We start from the raw sequence: 17,951 nt of genomic DNA on the forward strand, positions 1-17,951 counted from the left end.
CAGGCGGACTCTCAACCACTGCGCCACCAGGGAGCCCCCTATGTCTTTTTGATTCTAGGCATCCTAGTGGGTGTGAAGTGGTATCTCACTCTGATTTTTATTTTCATTTCCCTGATGATTAAGGACGTTGAGCATCTTTTCATGTGCTTATGGGCCATTTGTACGTCTTCCTTGGAGAAATGTATACACTGATCCTTTGCCCATTTTTATTTTTTATTTTATTTAATGATTTTTTAAATAGTAGGTTTTATGTTTTTAAATTAAATATTTATTTATTTGGCTGCTCCGGGTCTTGCAGCATGAGGGATCTTTGTTGCAACATGCGGAATCTCTAGTTGAGGCATGCTTGTGGGACCTAGTTCCCTGACTAGGGATTGAACCAGGGCCCCTTGCATTGGGAGCGTGGAGTCTTAGCCACTGGACCACCAGGGAAGTCCCTTTGCCCATTTTTAAATTTATTTATTTATTTTTTATTTTTGGCTGTGTTGGGTCGTTTCTGTGCGAGGGCTTTCTCCAGTTGCGGCGAGCAGGGGCCACTCTTCATTGTGGTGCGCGGGCCTCTCACTGTCGCGGCCTCTCCCGTTGCGGAGCACAGGCTCCAGACGCGCAGGCTCAGTAGTTGTGGCTCATGGGCTTGGTTGCTCTACGGCATGTGGGATCTTCCCAGACCAGGTCTCGAACCTGTGTCCCCTGGATTGGCAGGCGGATTCTCAACCACTGCACCACCAGGGAAGCCCCATTTGCCCATTTTTAAATTGAGTTATTTGTCTTTTTATTGTTGTCAGGGTAGTGTATATATATTGGATAAAAGTCCCTTATCAGATATATCATTTGCAAAAAATTTTCCCCCGGGCTTCCCTAGTGGCGCAGTGGCTGAGAGTCCGCCTGCTGATGCAGGGAATACGGGTTTGTGCCCTGGTCCGGGAAGATCCCATATGCCGCGGAGCGGCTGGGCCCATGAGCCATGGCCGCTGAGCCTGCGCGTACGGAGCCTGTGCTCCGCAACGGGAGAGGCCACAACAATGAGAGGCCCGCGTATCACAAAAAAAAAAAAAAAAAAAAAAAAAAAAAAAAAAAAAATTCCCCATTCTTTTCACTTTTTTTTTTAAAGAATTTATTGTACGTGAAATAAAACACATGTCGCATACCCTTTACCATCACCATTTTAAGTGCACGTTTCTGAGGCATCAGATATATTCACCTTCTCGTGGAGCCATCACCACCATCCCTAGAACTTCTCATCTTGTAAAACCAAAATTCCGCAACCATGAAATTCTCACTCCCCATCCCCTCCCACTGCCCCTGGCAACAACATCCACTTCGGTCCCTGAGTTGTTGACTCCAGAGACCCCATTGGGTGGAATCCTGCAGTGTTTGCTGCAGGGTCATTTTGGAAGAGCTGACTTGCAGTCTGAAGCTCTGCCTGTTTGGACCTAAAGAATCTGCATTTAGGGAGAGAGTGTATGAAGAAGGGGGTATACAAGGGACAAGGGTGTCTGGGGTGACTTTTCACTTTTCTGATGGTCTCCTTTGAAACACAAAAGTTTTACATTTTTATTATGGGACTGTACTGTTCTTTAAATAATATAATTCAATTTAATGTGGCATTTTTGTGTAGCAGACTTAATGAAGTCTTAAAGGCTGCAGAAGTTTCCATTGTAGCAGTGAAAGCAGCCTCAAATTTCACATGGGACATCCCTCCTCTGGGCTCCCTTCAACCAACTTTTGGGTTCCTCCTCCCATTCATTCTCATCCACCCTGTCTCCCATCAATGCTGGATTCCAACCTCTTCTGCAAATCAGAGTGATTTGGGTCTGTCAAGTTTCTGCCACCGAACTTCACCCCAGCTCCATCAGTGCTCAGAAGAAACGAAGGGCTTTCTCTCCCGTCATTTTTATTGTCCTCCTGGTGGGGCTGACAATCTCTTCAAATACAAGTTTCCTCCTCCTCATACTTCACAAGGATCCTAACAGAGGCCCAGATGGCTTTCTGGTGGCCTTGAATTTTCAGGTTCCAGGCTGGTTGAAGACACCTGGCTGTCGCCCTCCTACTGGTCTCCTGCTCGTGACCGAGGTGGGCAACATCCCCACTGGCCTCAGCTCTGGGCAGCACTGTGGGGCCGCTGAAGCTGGGTACCAACCAAAGAAGTGGCTGCTAAGTGACTCCACACATGGGGGGTGGACCTCTCTCAACCAAGGCCATCAGCTGGGCTTTGTAGACAACAGGAAGGGGTTGGCCCCTGGGAGAGAGAACATGTCAGAGACACAGAAAAGCCACAAGGCAGAGACACAGAGATGACAGCTGCTGGCCCAGCTCCCTTGCCCAGCAGGGCCACCCCCACCCCCACCCCAGCTTGTTCAAATGCAGATTCATGGCCCCAGCCCCAGAGTGAGCATTCAGAGCGAGGGCATGGAATCTGCATTTTTAAGTTTAGTGGGTCATTCTGTTGTGTAATATTCCAAAAGCATAGTTGCAGAGGCACTGATTTAGATCCTGAATTCTGTGGATAGTGGGCAGGGGGGAGGTTGCAGTGGGGTCAATGAGATGGCCCAGGTTCCACTCACTCATCACGCAGGAAAGCTGAGGAGCCAGTGACCCTGGACTAAGAAGGGACCAGTCCACTGTCTTTCCACCAGCATTGAGCTGATGGAGCCAAGCAGTTCAGAAGGAGGTGGTAGAGGCTCAGGTGTGGAGGTGGGGAGAGGCGTTTTAGGGACAGGATGGTGTCCTATTGAACGTAGGCATTTCTGGTACCAGCGTGGTGACTAGAAAGAAGGTCCACCCAGAACTTGGGACACTGGTGCTCAGGGGTGGTCTCAGGGCTGGGTTTGGGGTCCCCACCAATATGGCTTGACTGGGACTTCATGGACGCAGGGCAGGGTGAGAAACGTCAGAGCAGCAGGTGGAGAGCCAGCCTGGGGTTCAGCGTCCGGGGCAGGCCTGTCCTGTAAAGACCCGAACAGCTTGGGACAGCTGCTGTTGTCAGGCGGGTCCAAGGCTGCAGGGAGTCAGCCGGCTGAGCTCCGGGAAAGGCTAGGTATTCCGGGAAAATAAGAGTCCTGCGGGGTCGAAGCCAGGCCGGAGTCCGGGTTGCCAGGGGAGGGGAAGGAGAGAACTAGGAGGCCAAACACGTGGGGCATTCAGTGCCAGGGCTAGTCCTGTCACCACCTCTTGGCCTTCCCAGGGCTTAACTCCACCCGCATCCGCCCAGGTGCATCCTCGCTGAGCTCCGCCTCCGGGGACAGAGGGCCCGCGGTGGGAGATCTGGTCCCTTCCATGTGGCGGGCTGTCCCCCCTCAGCGGGAGGCGAAGCCCGCCACCAGCAGGGGCAGAAGGGGCAGCAGGGGGGCCACGGACGGCCGTCCTGCCGCCTGACTGATCTCGCACTGACAGTCGCAGGCTCCTGGCTTAAGGGTCGCTTTGGGGGGTCTGGGGGCGGAGCAGTCCAGAAACTTAGGCCCCATTGGTTGGGGGGAGTCCTGCTCGGCTTTGACGCTGCCCTTGGGGAAGCGCCAGTAGTGGGCGCCCTTGAAGAAGTAGGTGTCACCTGAGGGGAGGGAGCAGATGCTTCAGGGGCTGGTCCAGGCCTGCCCCTCCCCCCGTGTAGCTTCTCTCCCCAGGGCTCTCCAAAACCCCGGGACGTCCTCTAGCTCCCCATCCCTCGGCCTCTCCCCGCGGGCGCTCTCTCCCACCTGTGTTGCTGACGGTGACGTCGTCGGGGGCGTGCGGTGCCCCCTCCCAGAGGCTCAGGTCGCGCGGGTAGCCGGGGTCCGGGCGCGCTGCGGCCTCGTCGTACCGCCAGTACCGCCTGCCCCGGATCAGGTAGGTCTTCCCGTTCAGCGGCCAAGAAAACACGGCGTCCACCTCCTCTCCCGCGGGCAGCCCCAGCTCCGTGAGCGGCCGCGCGGCGCCCTCCAGCTGCCGGTCCTGGAACACCCAGAACTGCGGACCTGAGTGGGTGGGGGGGAGGGGCAGGTGAGCGGCGCTGCGCACGCCCGGAGCCAGCCACGCCTCGAGCCCCACTCACCGCTGAAGAGAAGGATCCGGCCGTCCGGATGCCGGGCGTAGGCGGCCTGGATGACCTTCACCTGGGCCGGCAGCCCCTCCCAGAAGCGATGGAGCCGGGCGGGCCGGGGGGACACCAGCTGTCCCGAGGGCTGGAGGCGCCAGAACCACGGGCCTACGGGGGAAGAAGGGGTGGGCATGTGGGCGTGAGATGAGACGGCAGGAGGTCTCCTCCCCACCCCCCACCCCGCAGTGTGTGGCTCGAACACAGCGCTAGGTTTCCCCTCCCACCGCAGGTTGGGCAGGTCCATCTGAAAATCAAGGCTGCAGTGGCTCTTGGGTGACCGGCTGATCCAGGGCTTTCCCCTTTTTAGCACTGAAAGTCCTGCATCCCTGCGAACCTCATAGCCCCGGCGAGCGGGTCACTCTAAGTGGGTAGGAAGCCAACTATATGGGGTCGGGGAGGTCCGAAGTTACTTACCTTTGAAGAAGAAAGTTTCGCCTCGGATGTTGGCGATGGCGTCAAAATGGCCATCACATCGATCAGGAACGGGTTGGGAGGGGCTGGGAAGGAAAAGAGAGGTGAACAGAGAGGGTTGGGGGGCCCCTCTCCCTTTACTTAACCTGGACGGCATCCTACAAGGCAGGGACTCTTACCTGCCCATCTCGTGTAGGAGGACCCTGAGGTTAGGGAGCTCACCCAAGGCCTCACAGCAGGAGAGATACTCACCGGTCCGGGGGCAGGGCAGGGGGCGGGGGAGGAGGAGCCAGGGGTTTCCTTGTGGGCTTGTCAAGTGGGGTTTGGGGTGCTTTCCCTGTGGAGAAACGTTAGAGAGCGGTGAGTCCCCTGACCCTGCTGCAGAGGCTACCCGGCGAGCGCCCCATCGCTCCTTGTACCGTAGAGCTGTTGCAGGCCTTCGAGGTCGTCCTGGGACAGGCGGTACTCGGTGGGGTTGCCCACCGGGCCCTGGTAAAAGGGCCTCATGATGGAGTTGGCCGCTGAGGAGTGGCCCAGGCCCAAGGCGTGGCCAAACTCATGAACAGCCACGGCAAACAGGTCCGTCCCTTCGCCATCTGGGGAGGGAGGGAGAATGGGCTGGAGCTGTGCCCCACCCCCACCCCTAGCACCCCCAGGCCCCGGGGAATGGGGCCTTCTGCTGGGCAGAAACAACCAGGAGACCCTCACAGGTGGCCATGGCCTCCTCTACCCGGACACCCGCCCCCACCCCCCCAGCCATTTTATCCTTCCTCTCTGCATTCACTTATTTGGTAAATGTTCTTGAGTAGCCTTGTTTGGCCGTGCTAGATACTGGAGTGCCAGTCTGAAAAGAGCCACAGAGCAGGTTGGGGGAAGAGCAGGAGGAAACAGTGTGAATAGAGGAAGGAGCAGCTTTACACTGACGAAGCCCCTTCCCCCAAGAAGGCAACATACAGAAACATTCTGGGGGAATCAGGAACCTTAGGGTGTGTGCAGTTCTCTTAAGGGAGCTCCAGCCCTTGGAGTACCCTTCTCACAGCTCCAGTCTGTTGGCAGAGGCCCGCCACCCCTCCAAACCCTTCCCACTCCCACCCATGGGGAATGTTGGTCAGACTCCATGGCCCCACTCCCACCCCATGGTCTGCCGTCCAGGGTTCACCTCCCGCCCCAGTGCCCACAACCCCTCAGTCCTCTATTTTCCCTCCCCCATCTCCCTCTCCCACAGCCTCCACCCCCACCCCCACCTCCCTGGGGTCCTCGCCTTCCCTCCCCACCACTGCAGACTTCATCCCTCTCAGAACACAAAGCTCTAGCACGGATTCTCCAACCACAGCCTGCTAGCCCTGGCGCCCAGCCTCTCTGACCACAGAAGCCTCTTCCTTGGGGGGACAGCCCAGGTGCCAGGACCGAGCCTCTCCACACTCCCAGCTGCTGGCCAAACCCCAGCGCCTCATCGATTCCTGAGCCAGTGAGAGGCCAAGGAGGGACAGAGACAGCAAGAGAGGCAAGCAGCCCCGCCTGGAGGTACGGATTTCCCCAGATGTTGATCTACTTCATGGAAATTTCTAACTAGAGTGAGCAGTGCTGCATGTGGGTTTATTGGAAGTAACCTGGTGAACTGAAAAGCAAATTTCTCTCCACCCCTCAAGGCCACTAGGCGAGAATCTAAGGATGAAATGAGTGAGTCATAAGCAGAGTAGCAAACACTTGTCCCCATTTACTTTTCACAAACCTCTACCTCCTATCCCCATTTTACAAGTGAGGAAACTGAGGCACAGAGAGATCAAGTTAAATGACAGAGCTGGTACCCTGGCTGTGCTGTCCTGCAGCTCAGCAATGATTTCAGATGTCTTGGTCAAACTCGTAAGTACTGATGAATTCCCATGTTGACTGTGGATTTTCTCACTGCACTGAGTGCTTTTTCTAAGAAATTGGAGGACAGGACGTTTGGTGTCTTAATTGGGTAGATCTTTTTCATATCTCACCACTCCCCCCCACCCCGCCTTGCCTCTCCTTTGGCCGCACCCCTTTCTTGCAACCTTCTCACGCTATTCAGCTGGGGAAATTACACAACCATGCAGATCCAGCCACATGAGACTCCCGGTGCCCATCTCTGGGGGTCCTCAGCACCTCCTCGCATCCTTGCCCACAGCCTCAGTGGGCAGCTCCTTTGCTCTCTCCACTCAGCTTCAATTCCAGACTCATAGCCCCTTCAGCCCGCTACCCAGCCCCAGCCCCAGCTCCCAACTCTTAGATGACAAATGCTGACAAATGCATTTCCTATTTCATCAAGACAGGCCGCTGGTGTAATCTGTAACTTCCTGTGCATCGGGCACAGCGCTTCATCTCCCCCAGCTCACCTCCTGCCTCTTGCAGTGCCCTGGGCAGAGGTCCTTGCCTCGCTCACCTCCTCCAGGACAAGGACAATGCCCCACCCATCCGTTCATCACTGCATTCATACGTGCATGCATCCAGCTGTCCATCCATTCCATCCGTGTGTCCGTTCATCCATCCACTTATCCATCCATTAATCCATGATCCATGCACCCATCCCCCACCCCTTTCTTTCTATTGGCTCATCCACTGTCCCTGAGTGCTCAAGACTCCCTCATCCTAAGACACCCCCTGGACCTGTCTGCCCCCCATCCATATCCCTTCTCCCTCCCCAACAAGTTCTCTGGTCAGTGGTCTGAACTCAGCCTTCAATTCCTCAGCTCCTCTCACGCCTCTGTGGTCTAGATTCTCCCGCCACCCACCAAGCCTGTGGGCACTAAGGTCACTTTGTCCCCAGAGGGCCAGATCCAGGCATAAATAACTTACTGGATGATTTGCTGCCCTGCTCACTCCTGTCCACTTCCTCCTTTGCTTTTGTTCTTGGTCACCTTTCAGCCTGTTTTTGTGTGTGTGTGTGTGGTACGCGGGCCTCTCAGTGTTGTGGCCTCTCCCATTATGGAGCACAGGCTCCGGACGCACAGGCTTAGCGGCCATGGCTCACAGGCCCAGCCGCTCCGCGGCATGTGGGATCTTCCCGGACCAGGGCACGAATCCGTGTCCCCTGCGTCGGCAGGCAGACTCTCAACCACTGCGCCACCAGGGAAGCCCTCAGCCTGGTTTTTCTCCATTTCCTTTCATTCCTCCTTCCCTGCCACCCTCCTCTTAATTGTGGGACGCCCCACAGCTCTGAACTTGATTGTCACATTCTACATTCTCCTGGAACCTTACCCCCAAGTACTGCCAACTCTCAAATCTGCCACCAGACCCAGCTCATAGCAGCTGGCAGTGAACAGCCTGTTCTGTGCTGAGAGCTGTAGGTGAATTATTCGTCTAATCTGCAAGCCCATGGGACCAGCACATACTATTATTATCCCCACTTCTCAGATGAAGAAACTGAGCACATTGAGGTCAAGTAACTGATACACGCAGCAGGCAGAAGAACCCTGGCTCGAGTTCCACTTCAACCCAGAGAGCTTAAATGCTGCATTACACAGCCTCCCTATGGTGGATTTGTCTATCTATGTGATCTGCACCTCACCCAAATCCTCTACAGAGCCTGTGTGCCCATCCTCCGGCCACCCCCTCCCCCAGGAAATGGCTCTCCCTCCTGGCCCAGCCTCCCCTTCCCTGAGCAGTCTGCAGCCAGTGGCTGATCGATGTGGGGAGCGGGGGGCTGGAAGAGCTGGGCCCCCTTCCTCCAGGCAGAACCAGCCCTGTGGCATTATTTATGCTCCAGTGTTCCCTGTGGGGTCAGGCTCCTGTCCAGCTGAGACCACATCCTTGCTTAGCTTCTTTCCCCAGTCCTCTCCTGCTTCCCTTTCCCCTGAGAACATGCCCCCGAAAACTGCTTGCACAAGAATTTTCCTCTCAAGCTCCAGTTCTGGGAACCTGACCTAAGTTGGAGGAATCCAAATTCTAGTGCAAGATACCCAACCACTAATGCACCACCTGCACTGACCAGCCAACCAGCACTGCAGGCACACGTCCCAACCTGAACTCACCCCTGCCTTCCCGAGTCTGCTCCTCCTCCTCCCCCACTTCCCACCTGCATTAACAGGACACCATCCTCCAGGGGCCTTGAGCCAGAAACCTGGCTGGTACCCAACCATCCTCACCCCCCTTCACCCCTAGAACCCAGTCAGATCCCAATCTTTGCCCATCCTGACTAGACTCCCCTCAGAGCTGCCCACTGCCCTCTGCCCCCACTCCCATCCCCTCCACCATATCTCACCTGGACCCCAAGATAGCTTCCTGCCTCCCTGTCCCTATCTTGCCCCCAACGGCAGCCAGTGGTATTTCTAGAATGCAAAACCTTCCACAGTTCCCACTGCCTTCAGAATCCTATCATCCAGACCCCACCATGTGCTGTCCAAGACCCCTCGTGATGTGAGACCTGCCCTCCAGCCTCTGTAGTCCCCTCCCAACACCATATTTTTGCCTTCCAGCCCCAAATGTCCCAGGCCATTTCTCCCCCCAGTGCTCCCACCCCTGACTCCCCTGGCCTCAGAGAGCTCACTGGCTTGTGCTTTCTTATGTGTCCCCTCTCCCCCACCCCCACCCCACCCCTGCCCTGCATACGCCGGGAGAGTGGAACCTCGGGCACTAGTTGGTACTCAGTATATATGTGTGGAACAAACAAAGTCACCACTTCCAGGAAGTCCCCGGCACTCAAGAGCTTTGGATCAGCCTTCCTTTGAGCACCCCCAGGCTGGAGGACATCCTCTGTTGTGATTCCCCGTGGTTTTGTCACCATGTGTAGCAATTGCCAGTTACTCTTCTGACTCAGCTGCTGGCAGAGCTGTGTTTTTGCCCCTTTAAGTCCTCAGCCCTACCTTGGAGCTGAGCATCTAACAGGACTCTGTGATGGGCAATTTTCTGTGTTAACTCGGCCAGACTATGGCGCCCCGGTGCTTGATCAAACACCAGTCTAGATATTGTTGTGGAGGTTATTTTATAGACATGGATAACGTCTATATTCAATTGACAGTAAGTAGAGCAGATCACCCTCCATAGCGTGGGTGGGCCTCGTCTAATCAGTTGAAGGCATTAAGAACAAAAACTGAGCTTTCCTGGAGAAGAAGGAATTCTGCCTCAAAGACTGCAACGTAGAAATCCTGCCTGGGTTTCCAGCTGGCTTGTTCTGCAAATACCGGACTCAGAAGTGCACCACCAAGTCACTTGAATTTCCAGCTTGCAGGCCTGCCCTACAGATTTTGGGCTTACCAGCCTCTGCAATCCTATGAGCCAATTCCTTAAAATAAATCACTTTCTACACATACATACACACACACACACATACACACACACACATCCAACTGGTTCTATTTCTCTGGAGAAGCCCAACTGATACAGCCTCCATAAATAAAGGTAATTTAAACTTAATTCTTAAGGACAGACAGATCTGGGGAGAGGATCTCTCAGAAGAGGGGAGAGTGTACCTTTTGACCCAAAAGTCCAGATCTCCTCATCATCGAAGTGAGTGTCCCCAGAGATGGAGTGCTCCCCAGGGAAGAAGGCATGGGCGAGGGTGCCCCCCTGCCCGTCGAAGGGGTAACTGTCCTGGTGATAGGCCCGGGCAAAGTCGATGAGGATATCAGGCTCCATCGGATCCTGAGAACCCACTTCCTGGAATTCAAGGCCTGACTCAACACCCCAGGTGGTCAAGGCATGGTGCATGAGGGTCCGCACTGTCTCCTGGCTCAGCACTGAGCCCTGGGGGAAGGAGTTTACCCTGGAAAGAGGAGGGGCGAGTGAGGGGGGCCGAGGAGAGAGAAGGCAGCCACTCACTCAAAGCTGGGTCAGGCAGGCCCAGGGTGGGAGAGGGCGCCAGGACCTACCTCCACGTCAGGGTTCGCTTCTTCCACACGCTGCCACTCAGAGCATACCGGCGGCGCCGCCTGACCAGCCCCGCCGCCCCCAGCACATCAGGCAGGGAGCAGCGGGGCTTATGCATGGTGGCCACTGTCACAGGGTCTGGGGGAGAGGTTGTGGCAGAGGGGGGTCACCAGTAGGCACAAGCTCACTTTCTCCATGGGGAAACTGAGTCTCATAGTGCTTCAAACACTTGCCCAATAAGGCCCCACATCTTCGATTGGAACCCAGGCCATCTAATTCTGGAAGCCAGCTCATACCAGACTATGACACTGCCCTTCTGGGTAGTATCACTCTCTGCACGGCCCTGGATGGACTCAAGAGTCTCAGGCCAGGATCTGGGCATCCTGCTTCCCTGAGCCCTGGCCGCTGGCCTCTAGAGAAAGGAACCCTGGGGGTGCAGTGAGAACTACTCTCTTGGAGGCTGGAACCCCTGGGAGGTTGCCCATACCTCACACGCTAGCTCCCAAGTCCCCATCACATCCAGATAAAGTTGAAAGTCCTCAGGCCAGCTGGGTCTCTGGTCTGTGGCAAGCCCCTCCTAGGTCAGATCTCCTGGAATCCCCTTTACCAGCTTGGCTCCATCCCCAGCCGTCCCCTCACTCCAAGTGAAGGTTGAGGTGAAAAAGAGCAATTGAGGGCTTCCCTGGTGGCGCAGTGATTGAGAGTCCGCCTGCCGATGCAGGCAACACGGGTTCATGCCCCGGTCCGGGAAGATCCCACATGCCGCAGAGCGGCTAGGCCCGTGAGCCATGGCCGCTGAGCCTGTGCATCCGGAGCCTGTGCTCCGCAACAGGAGAGGCCACAACAGTGAGAGGCCCGCGTACCGCAAAAAAAAAAAAAAAAAAAAAAGAGCAATTGAGCACATCCTGTTGCCCAAAGGGTCCTACCTCCCCTCGTAGCTGGACAGGACCCCTCCACCTCTCTCTTCCTTTCATTTAACCCAACAGACGAGCCTCTCAGCTCTACCTCCAAAATATACACCCTGGATTCAGCTGCGTCTCATCACATCGTTGCCTGAACACTACGTGCCTCCTTCCTGGTCTGGGTGCTCCCCACCCTCCATTCTCCAGCAGCAAGCAGAGGAAGCTTAAAATTGCAAATCACACACACACACAAAAATTGCAAATCACATCAAGTTGCCTCTCTCCCTCAAACCCGCTCAGGGTTTCTTATCACACTTGAAATCAAACCGAAACACCTTTCACGGCCCCTGATCAGGTTCTTGTTTAGCTCATCAGTCCTCCTTTCATTACAGGCATGCAAGCCAGTGTCTGCCACAGGGCCTTTGCACTTGCCTGTGACACTCTTTTCCCACATCTTCCCATGGCTGTTTCCTCCTCTTTGTGTCCTATGAATTCTTCAAGTCATATGAGCTCCTCCCAACTCATATGACATCTTTCAGAGAGGCCTGCCCTGCCCAGACCAGCTCCCTGAATACCATTAGCATTTTATTTTCATCAGAATGCTCACCACTATCTGAAATTAGTTTGCATATTTCTGTTCTTGATCTGTGTGTGTCTCCCTCTAGAATGTTAGCTCCGAGAGAGCAGGGACCTCGTTTACCTTGTTCACTATACCAGCGGAGCCTGAAATGACCTCACATGTCATTTATCAAGAAGAGATTCCTGATAATTACTGAAAGAGGAATATCTTAGAACCTCCGAGTTGGGACCTGAGGTCAGCATTTCATAACGCCCATGATTCAGATACACGGGAGGTTTAGAAACTGCGGTTGGTTGGGTGGGCAACAACGGTCAGGCTGGGTGCGGAGGCTGGGCTGGGGGAGGGAGGATGGGGGCCACATACCCAGGACGCCTGTCTCTGGCAGACCCGCAAACCTCTGCATGACCTTGATCGCATCCCGCAGCTTTGCAGGGCTCTGCAGCTGGGCCTGGGCAGGGTGAGGTGGCGGCAGGTAGCCATAGCGGGTCAGCCAGTCCTAGACCAGAGGAGGGAACAGGGGAAGCAGGAAAGGTCGAAGAGATGGGACTTTCCCTTCCCACCACCATCCTGGAAGCCCCACCTCTCACCAGACATGGATAGTCCAGAGTCCTCAGCCTCGGGTACTGGCCTGCTCCCCATCTCAAGGTACAGGCCCTCCAGCCCTGGGCTTGCCCTTGTTCATCTGTTCCCAAGAGTCCCCACCTCCCGACCATAGCCCCTTTCCAGATTTCCAAATTCGGGCCCCGAACCTCCTGACGGATCCAATAATTCGGGTCCCCTGTCTCCATCCCCGGTCACTCTTTGGACATTTGAACCGCCCCCAGCTTCCTCTGAACCCGAGAGTTCAGGCCCCGGCTTCCCTCTCCCAGACCCCTGCAGGTTCAGGAGCCCGCGAACCCCGGCACTCACCACGCCCAGGCTCACGTCCTGCGCGGAGGGCTCCCGGGCGCGCGCGGGCTGCGGCAGCAGCGGGAGCAACAGAGCCAGGAGCCGGAGCATGGCGCGGTCCTGCCCTGGCAGCCGGCGGAGCTCGAGGGGACCTGACCCACGCCGCCCTGGGGATCCGGGGGTGGAGATCAGGGGCCCAGATTGGCTCAGGGGACCCGGCGCGGGATACGAGGAGTGGGCGAGGGGATGGGGGGCCGCTCGGGGATCCGGGACCCTGGGAGCACGATGCGGGGGGCACAGGGGCGTCCAGCGGAGGGCCTGCAGAGTTGAAAGGGTGCAGGAAGGGGGTGGAAGCTCGGGCTCCGGGTCCGCGACGGCCGCCTCTCGGGGATGCGGGCCGGTCCTGTCCGCGCCGACGGCCCCTCCTCCGGACTGGAGCGGCGGGCCCGGCGGGGAGGGGCGGGTCAGGCGCAACCCACTAGGCGAAGACGGCGCAGCAGGGGAAAGGGCCGGATCTTCGGTCTTCCAGCGAGACGAGGCGGGCCGGGTGGTGACGCAGGACTTCTCCCGGACCCAGGACCTCTCCTCCGAGCGCTACACAGATCGCGGGGCGCGGCCCCAGCCCCGGCCGCAAGTTTCTCTTCCCAGATCCCGGCTCCGGTGGGACTCTCCGGAGCGCCGCTCGCTTCTGCTTTTTCAGATCCTCGAAGCCGGGCCCGGGGGAGGGGCGGCTCGGGGTCCTCCCCTTCCCCCAGGCGCCCTTCCCGGAGACCCCAGGACGCTCGGCCGGCCAAGCGCAGGGGGGATTTCCGGGCGGCGGGAGGCTGGGCTGCTTCCCCCTCCGCGGGGCCCTGGCACGCCCCCCGCCCATCTCCGCCCGCGGTCCCCGTGTGCGTGCGTGCGGCTACCTGTGGCCACCGAATTCATTCCCCCAATCACGTGGGCTGCGCGGGTCTCTGCTTCCTACGCGGTGGTCCTAGCAACTCTAGATCCCAGACCCGGGGGCTACTTCGGGGCAGGTACTAGGCATTTAAAAATCCAGTAACATGCTCGCAGGAGCTGGAGCGCCGGCCCCGGGCCGGGAGCGCAGGGCGGAGGAGGGGTGAATAGGAGGAGATCCCGGAGGCACAGCCGCCCCTCGCGCCCCCCGGGGAGCCGGGTGCTGGGAGGCCGAGCAGCTGGAGAAGGATGAGGATGAAGGTGGGGGTGGACTTCCTGGCGAGGGCGGCTGAGTGAAAGAGCTCAGTCTGTGGCGCAAGCTGGGCAGCCACAGGACCCCATGTGTGTTTTAAACAAAATAAATAGTGAGCAGGATTAGCAAGCTAGAGATGCAAACTAAAACACTGAGATCCTGTGCTGATCCGCTGGGGCTGCCATAACAAACTACCACAGACCAGGTGGCCTGAACAACGAGAGAAATTTATTTCCTGACAGTTCTGGAGGCCGGAAGTCCAAGATCAAGGTGCAGACAACGTCGATTTTTCCAGGCTTCTCTTCTCACCTTGCAGGTGGTTGTTTTGTCCCTGTGTCCTCACGTGGTCTTTCCTCTGTGCCCACGCAGCCTTGGTGTCTCTTTGCGGTCCATATCCCCTCTTCTCATAAAGACACCAGTCACATTGGATGAGGGCCCACCCTAATGGCCTCATTTTACCTTAATCACTTCTTTAAAGGCCTATCTCCAAATCCCCACATTTTGACTGGGGATTAGGACTTCAACATACAAATTTAGGGACACTGGTTCAGTCCATAATGGATCCCGTATGCAATAAAAACGTCCACTCCTTCTCCTGGTGTTTCTCCTTTGCTCTCACACACTACCGCACTCACAATGTTTAACATCTGACACCAGATGTGTGGGGTTTTTCCCCACATCGGGCAATTCTCTGTGACACCAGCTGGGTGTCCTACGATTCTTCAATTTTGATAGTAACCAGAGTTATTGAAGACCCCGCAGGTTAAGGGTTCAGTCCCACGAGACTGCCCCCTATTTCAGATGCCAATCACAAGTAGGAGGTCTCCAGGTCACCCCAGGTTCTGCCAAGTTGGCTACAAATCAGAGGTTCCCATGACTTCCCCCTCCTTGGACTTGATAATCTTTGCTAGAACAACTCACAGAACTGGGGGAAACACTTACTTACATTTACCAGCTTTTTATGTAATAAAAAAATAGGATAAGGAATATAGATGAACAGCCAGATGAAGAGATACATCGGGCAAGGTCTGGAAGGGTCCCCAGCCCAGGAGCTTTTGTCCCTGTGGAGTTGGAGTGCACCACCCTCCTGGGATGTAGATGTGTTCACCAACCCAGAAGCTCTCTGAACCTCATACTTTGGGGATTTTTATGGAGGCTCATCACGTAGGCATGATTAATTATTAACAATATCCAGCCCCTCTTCCCTCCCTGGAGCATGAGAGGTGGGACTGAAAGTTCCAAGCTTCAGGTGACCAGCCCCCATCCAGGAGCTATCAAGAAGCCCACCCAGAGTCACCTCATTAGAACAAAAGACACCCCTATCACCCAGGAAATTCTGATGGATTTAGGAGCCCTGGGTCGGAAACTGGGGACAGAGACCAAATATTAGAACAAAAGATGCTCCTAGTACTCTTATCACTTAGGAAATCACAAGGGTTTTAGGAATTCTGTTCCAGGAACCAAGGGCAGAGACCAAAAGACAAATTTTCTATTATTTCGCAGCCCACCCCCTTGTCTAGCCATGGAACATTTACAGCAAAACAATATGCAACTTGAAAGATACTGGCATGTTACAGAATCCCATGCCGTCAGCAATCACTCCAGTCCATCATCGTATCATATGAAAGTGTCTGCCAGGGTGAAGCCGCTTAGGGTCTCAAGTTTCTGTCTGATCTTGTCAGGTTCCAAAAGCAGGAGTGGTCTTGGCACATATGGCTTCACCCTTCCAGGCATCTGGTATAATCGAGCTAACAGAGAATATCATCTCTTGCTCTGAGCCTCTTTCAAGGTGTTAATGTAATACTGGATTTCCCTCATGACATAATTCATTTATCCATTACTTTACCCTTAGCTACTGTTCCTCCTTCTCTACATTGACACCCAAATGCTTCCACCTTTGGAAGGGACGTTAGGTTCAGCCACCGTGCTGGTCCAGATTGCAGGCAGCTATACTAGTCTAGCCGGTGACTCCCCCTCGGTCCACAGAGGTTGCGGTCACACAGGTGCAGAACTGGTGGGCTATCTTTACCAGCATCACTATAGCTGCATTCACTGTCAATGCCAATTTTGTCAGAGGAGGTGAAGGCACATCTTGCCCCATCAGTCCCGTAGGAATTCTGACATAAGGTTTGACGTATAGTTGCTATCTCTTATTTAGGAATCATCACTGTTTGGGGCACTTGTATTTGCAGCCCTGGTCATGGAACCAGGTAGGAAGAAAAAAAGTTGTGATGATGTGGGGAAGAAAGAAAGAGAAAAAAATGAGTTGTTATATGAGCATCCTCCTCCCTTGGGAAAAACTACATAGTCTTACCAGCATTTCTCCCCACCCTGTCTTCCCCAGATCCACCAGAAAAACAGAGACAACTACCCAGTGGGGACACTCCTTTGGCCGCACTCATACCTGTGTTACACAGGGAGGAGTATAAGCCAGCTCTTTAATTGTCCCATTTTAAACAACTAATGCTTTAACTGCTTGCTCCAATTCTCTACCAAACTAGTACTCTGGACATTATGGGCTATAAAGTGGGGTCCTTGGTCTGAAGAAATGATGATCGGCCACCCAAATTGTCACAATATCTTCTGTTCCAGTTCTTTTATATTATTCTGAGCATTTGCATCTACCACCAGCTAAGCAAAGCCCAGTCCAGAATCGGTGTCTATTCCCGGCAGGACCCATCTGTACCTCTCAGGGATACCAGCATTAGTCTCACTTGCCAGTTACGATCCAGGCCTTCCCCCCAGGGAATCTGCCACATAACTATCTCCATTCTCTGTCTCTTGCTTGTTGACAAAACAGCTCTTATTGGCATTTCTTGCCTCAGGGGGTACAAGAGGACCATGTCCAGATTCAGCCCAACTCTGCATTGCTGTAGGGACCCCATGTCCATTTATCTCATGGGCCCAGGTGGCAGCCACCTTAAGGGAACATATAGGAATCTCTGCTTATTAAGTTGGAAGGGGGTTCCAAGGATGGACACTGATGTGCCATGTCCTACTTTCAAGCACCCCTCAAATTTCCATAGTTATTTCCACGGGGCTGTGTCCCATATCGGCATCATTTTATTTATTTATTTTTAATTATTATAATTATTTTTTGGCCACGCTGTGCTGCATGTGGGATCTTTGTTCCCCGACCAGGGATCAAACCAGTGTCCCCTGCAGTGGAAGCGCAGAGTCCTAACCATTAGACCATCAGGGAATTCCCTAGGCATCCCTTTAACAGGCCAGGTTTCCATTGCCCTCCTGCCTGACCGTGAGTCTGTAGAAACCAAAACATAGGGAATTTCCCCACTGCCAATTCTCCCATCATGGCTAGGAAAACAGCTTGCATTTCAGCCCACCAGACTGATCTGTTTTCACATTCTTTGATCACAGTGGTGGCCTTCCAAAGAGGAGGTTGTCTGTTCACCTTGGAACTGCTGTCCACAAACCAAGCATCTTCTTGTTGGTCAGTCGAGAGCTGTTAATAGGGCACTCACTGTCCAAGTGGTGGAATCCAGAGCTGCTCACACAGATCCGGATTCAGTCCTCAGAGAAGAGAGGCTCCCTCCTCGTGACGGTCTCCCCAGGCAGCGCCATCTTGTGAAAACCATTTCCATCTTATGATGGAACTCTTCTGGGTTCTGCCATCCCCATTAGAGCATTTCTCTGATATCACCCTAGACGTAATGGGTATTTCAGGTTTTAAGATCATTTTATGTCCTTCAGTCATGGGGTAGCTTCAATTAATGTCTGAAAACAAGATAGTAAATAACCCTGGAAACTCTCCAGTTGAAAGTCCCAGTAGTCATCGCTGGGGGGTGCTCACAGGCTTTTGCCTTAAGCCCCAGTCTACAATCCACATAGGTCTACCACACAGAGACTCTGTCCCTGCCAGCACCCCACCTTCTATTCAACGCTGTGTAGAGTCGGGCAATCTTACTGGTTCCTGTTTAGCACGTCCAAGTAACCTTACTTGAAGGGAGGATTTGCACACCTTCTGTTTCACAGTACTAGTTAGGGAAACATTCCCCAGTCAGATACAGTGTCAATCCCTGTAATTGCACTCAGGTAAAAGAGGCACTTCACAGAAAG

At 54.7% G+C, this 17,951-nt stretch overlaps 1 protein-coding gene across 1 annotated transcript; it reads right to left on the reverse strand.

Annotated features, from left to right (window-relative positions):
• Positions 1–1,109: 1,109 nt before the first annotated feature.
• MMP25 (matrix metallopeptidase 25) lies at positions 1,110–12,929 on the reverse strand. The gene is made up of 10 exons (XM_067706872.1): positions 12,704–12,929; positions 12,158–12,290; positions 10,315–10,450; positions 9,916–10,208; positions 4,903–5,079; positions 4,736–4,820; positions 4,487–4,569; positions 4,028–4,180; positions 3,693–3,950; positions 1,110–3,547 (listed from the first exon to the last, which is right to left on the reverse strand). The coding sequence occupies exons 1-10, from the start codon at positions 12,791–12,793 to the stop codon at positions 3,297–3,299; spliced, it is 1,659 nt and encodes a 552-aa protein (XP_067562973.1). The 5' UTR covers positions 12,794–12,929; the 3' UTR covers positions 1,110–3,296.
• Positions 12,930–17,951: the final 5,022 nt, after the last annotated feature.

The sequence above is a fragment of the Pseudorca crassidens genome, chromosome 15 (assembly GCF_039906515.1).
Source record: "Pseudorca crassidens isolate mPseCra1 chromosome 15, mPseCra1.hap1, whole genome shotgun sequence".
Lineage (NCBI taxonomy): Eukaryota > Metazoa > Chordata > Mammalia > Artiodactyla > Delphinidae > Pseudorca > Pseudorca crassidens.

Bases quoted from the DNA above. Each gene is read 5' to 3' on its own strand.
- MMP25 (XM_067706872.1), bottom strand. From the start codon at position 12,793: ATGCTCCGGCTCCTGGCTCTGTTGCTCCCGCTGCTGCCGCAGCCCGCG. The intron at 5,080-9,915 runs GTACACTCTCCC...CTCCCTCCCCAG, and splicing joins CTGGACTTTTGGGTCAAAAG to ATGGCGAAGGGACGGACCTG. The intron at 3,548-3,692 runs GTGGGAGAGAGC...CCCTCCCCTCAG, and splicing joins CGTCACCGTCAGCAACACAG to GTGACACCTACTTCTTCAAG.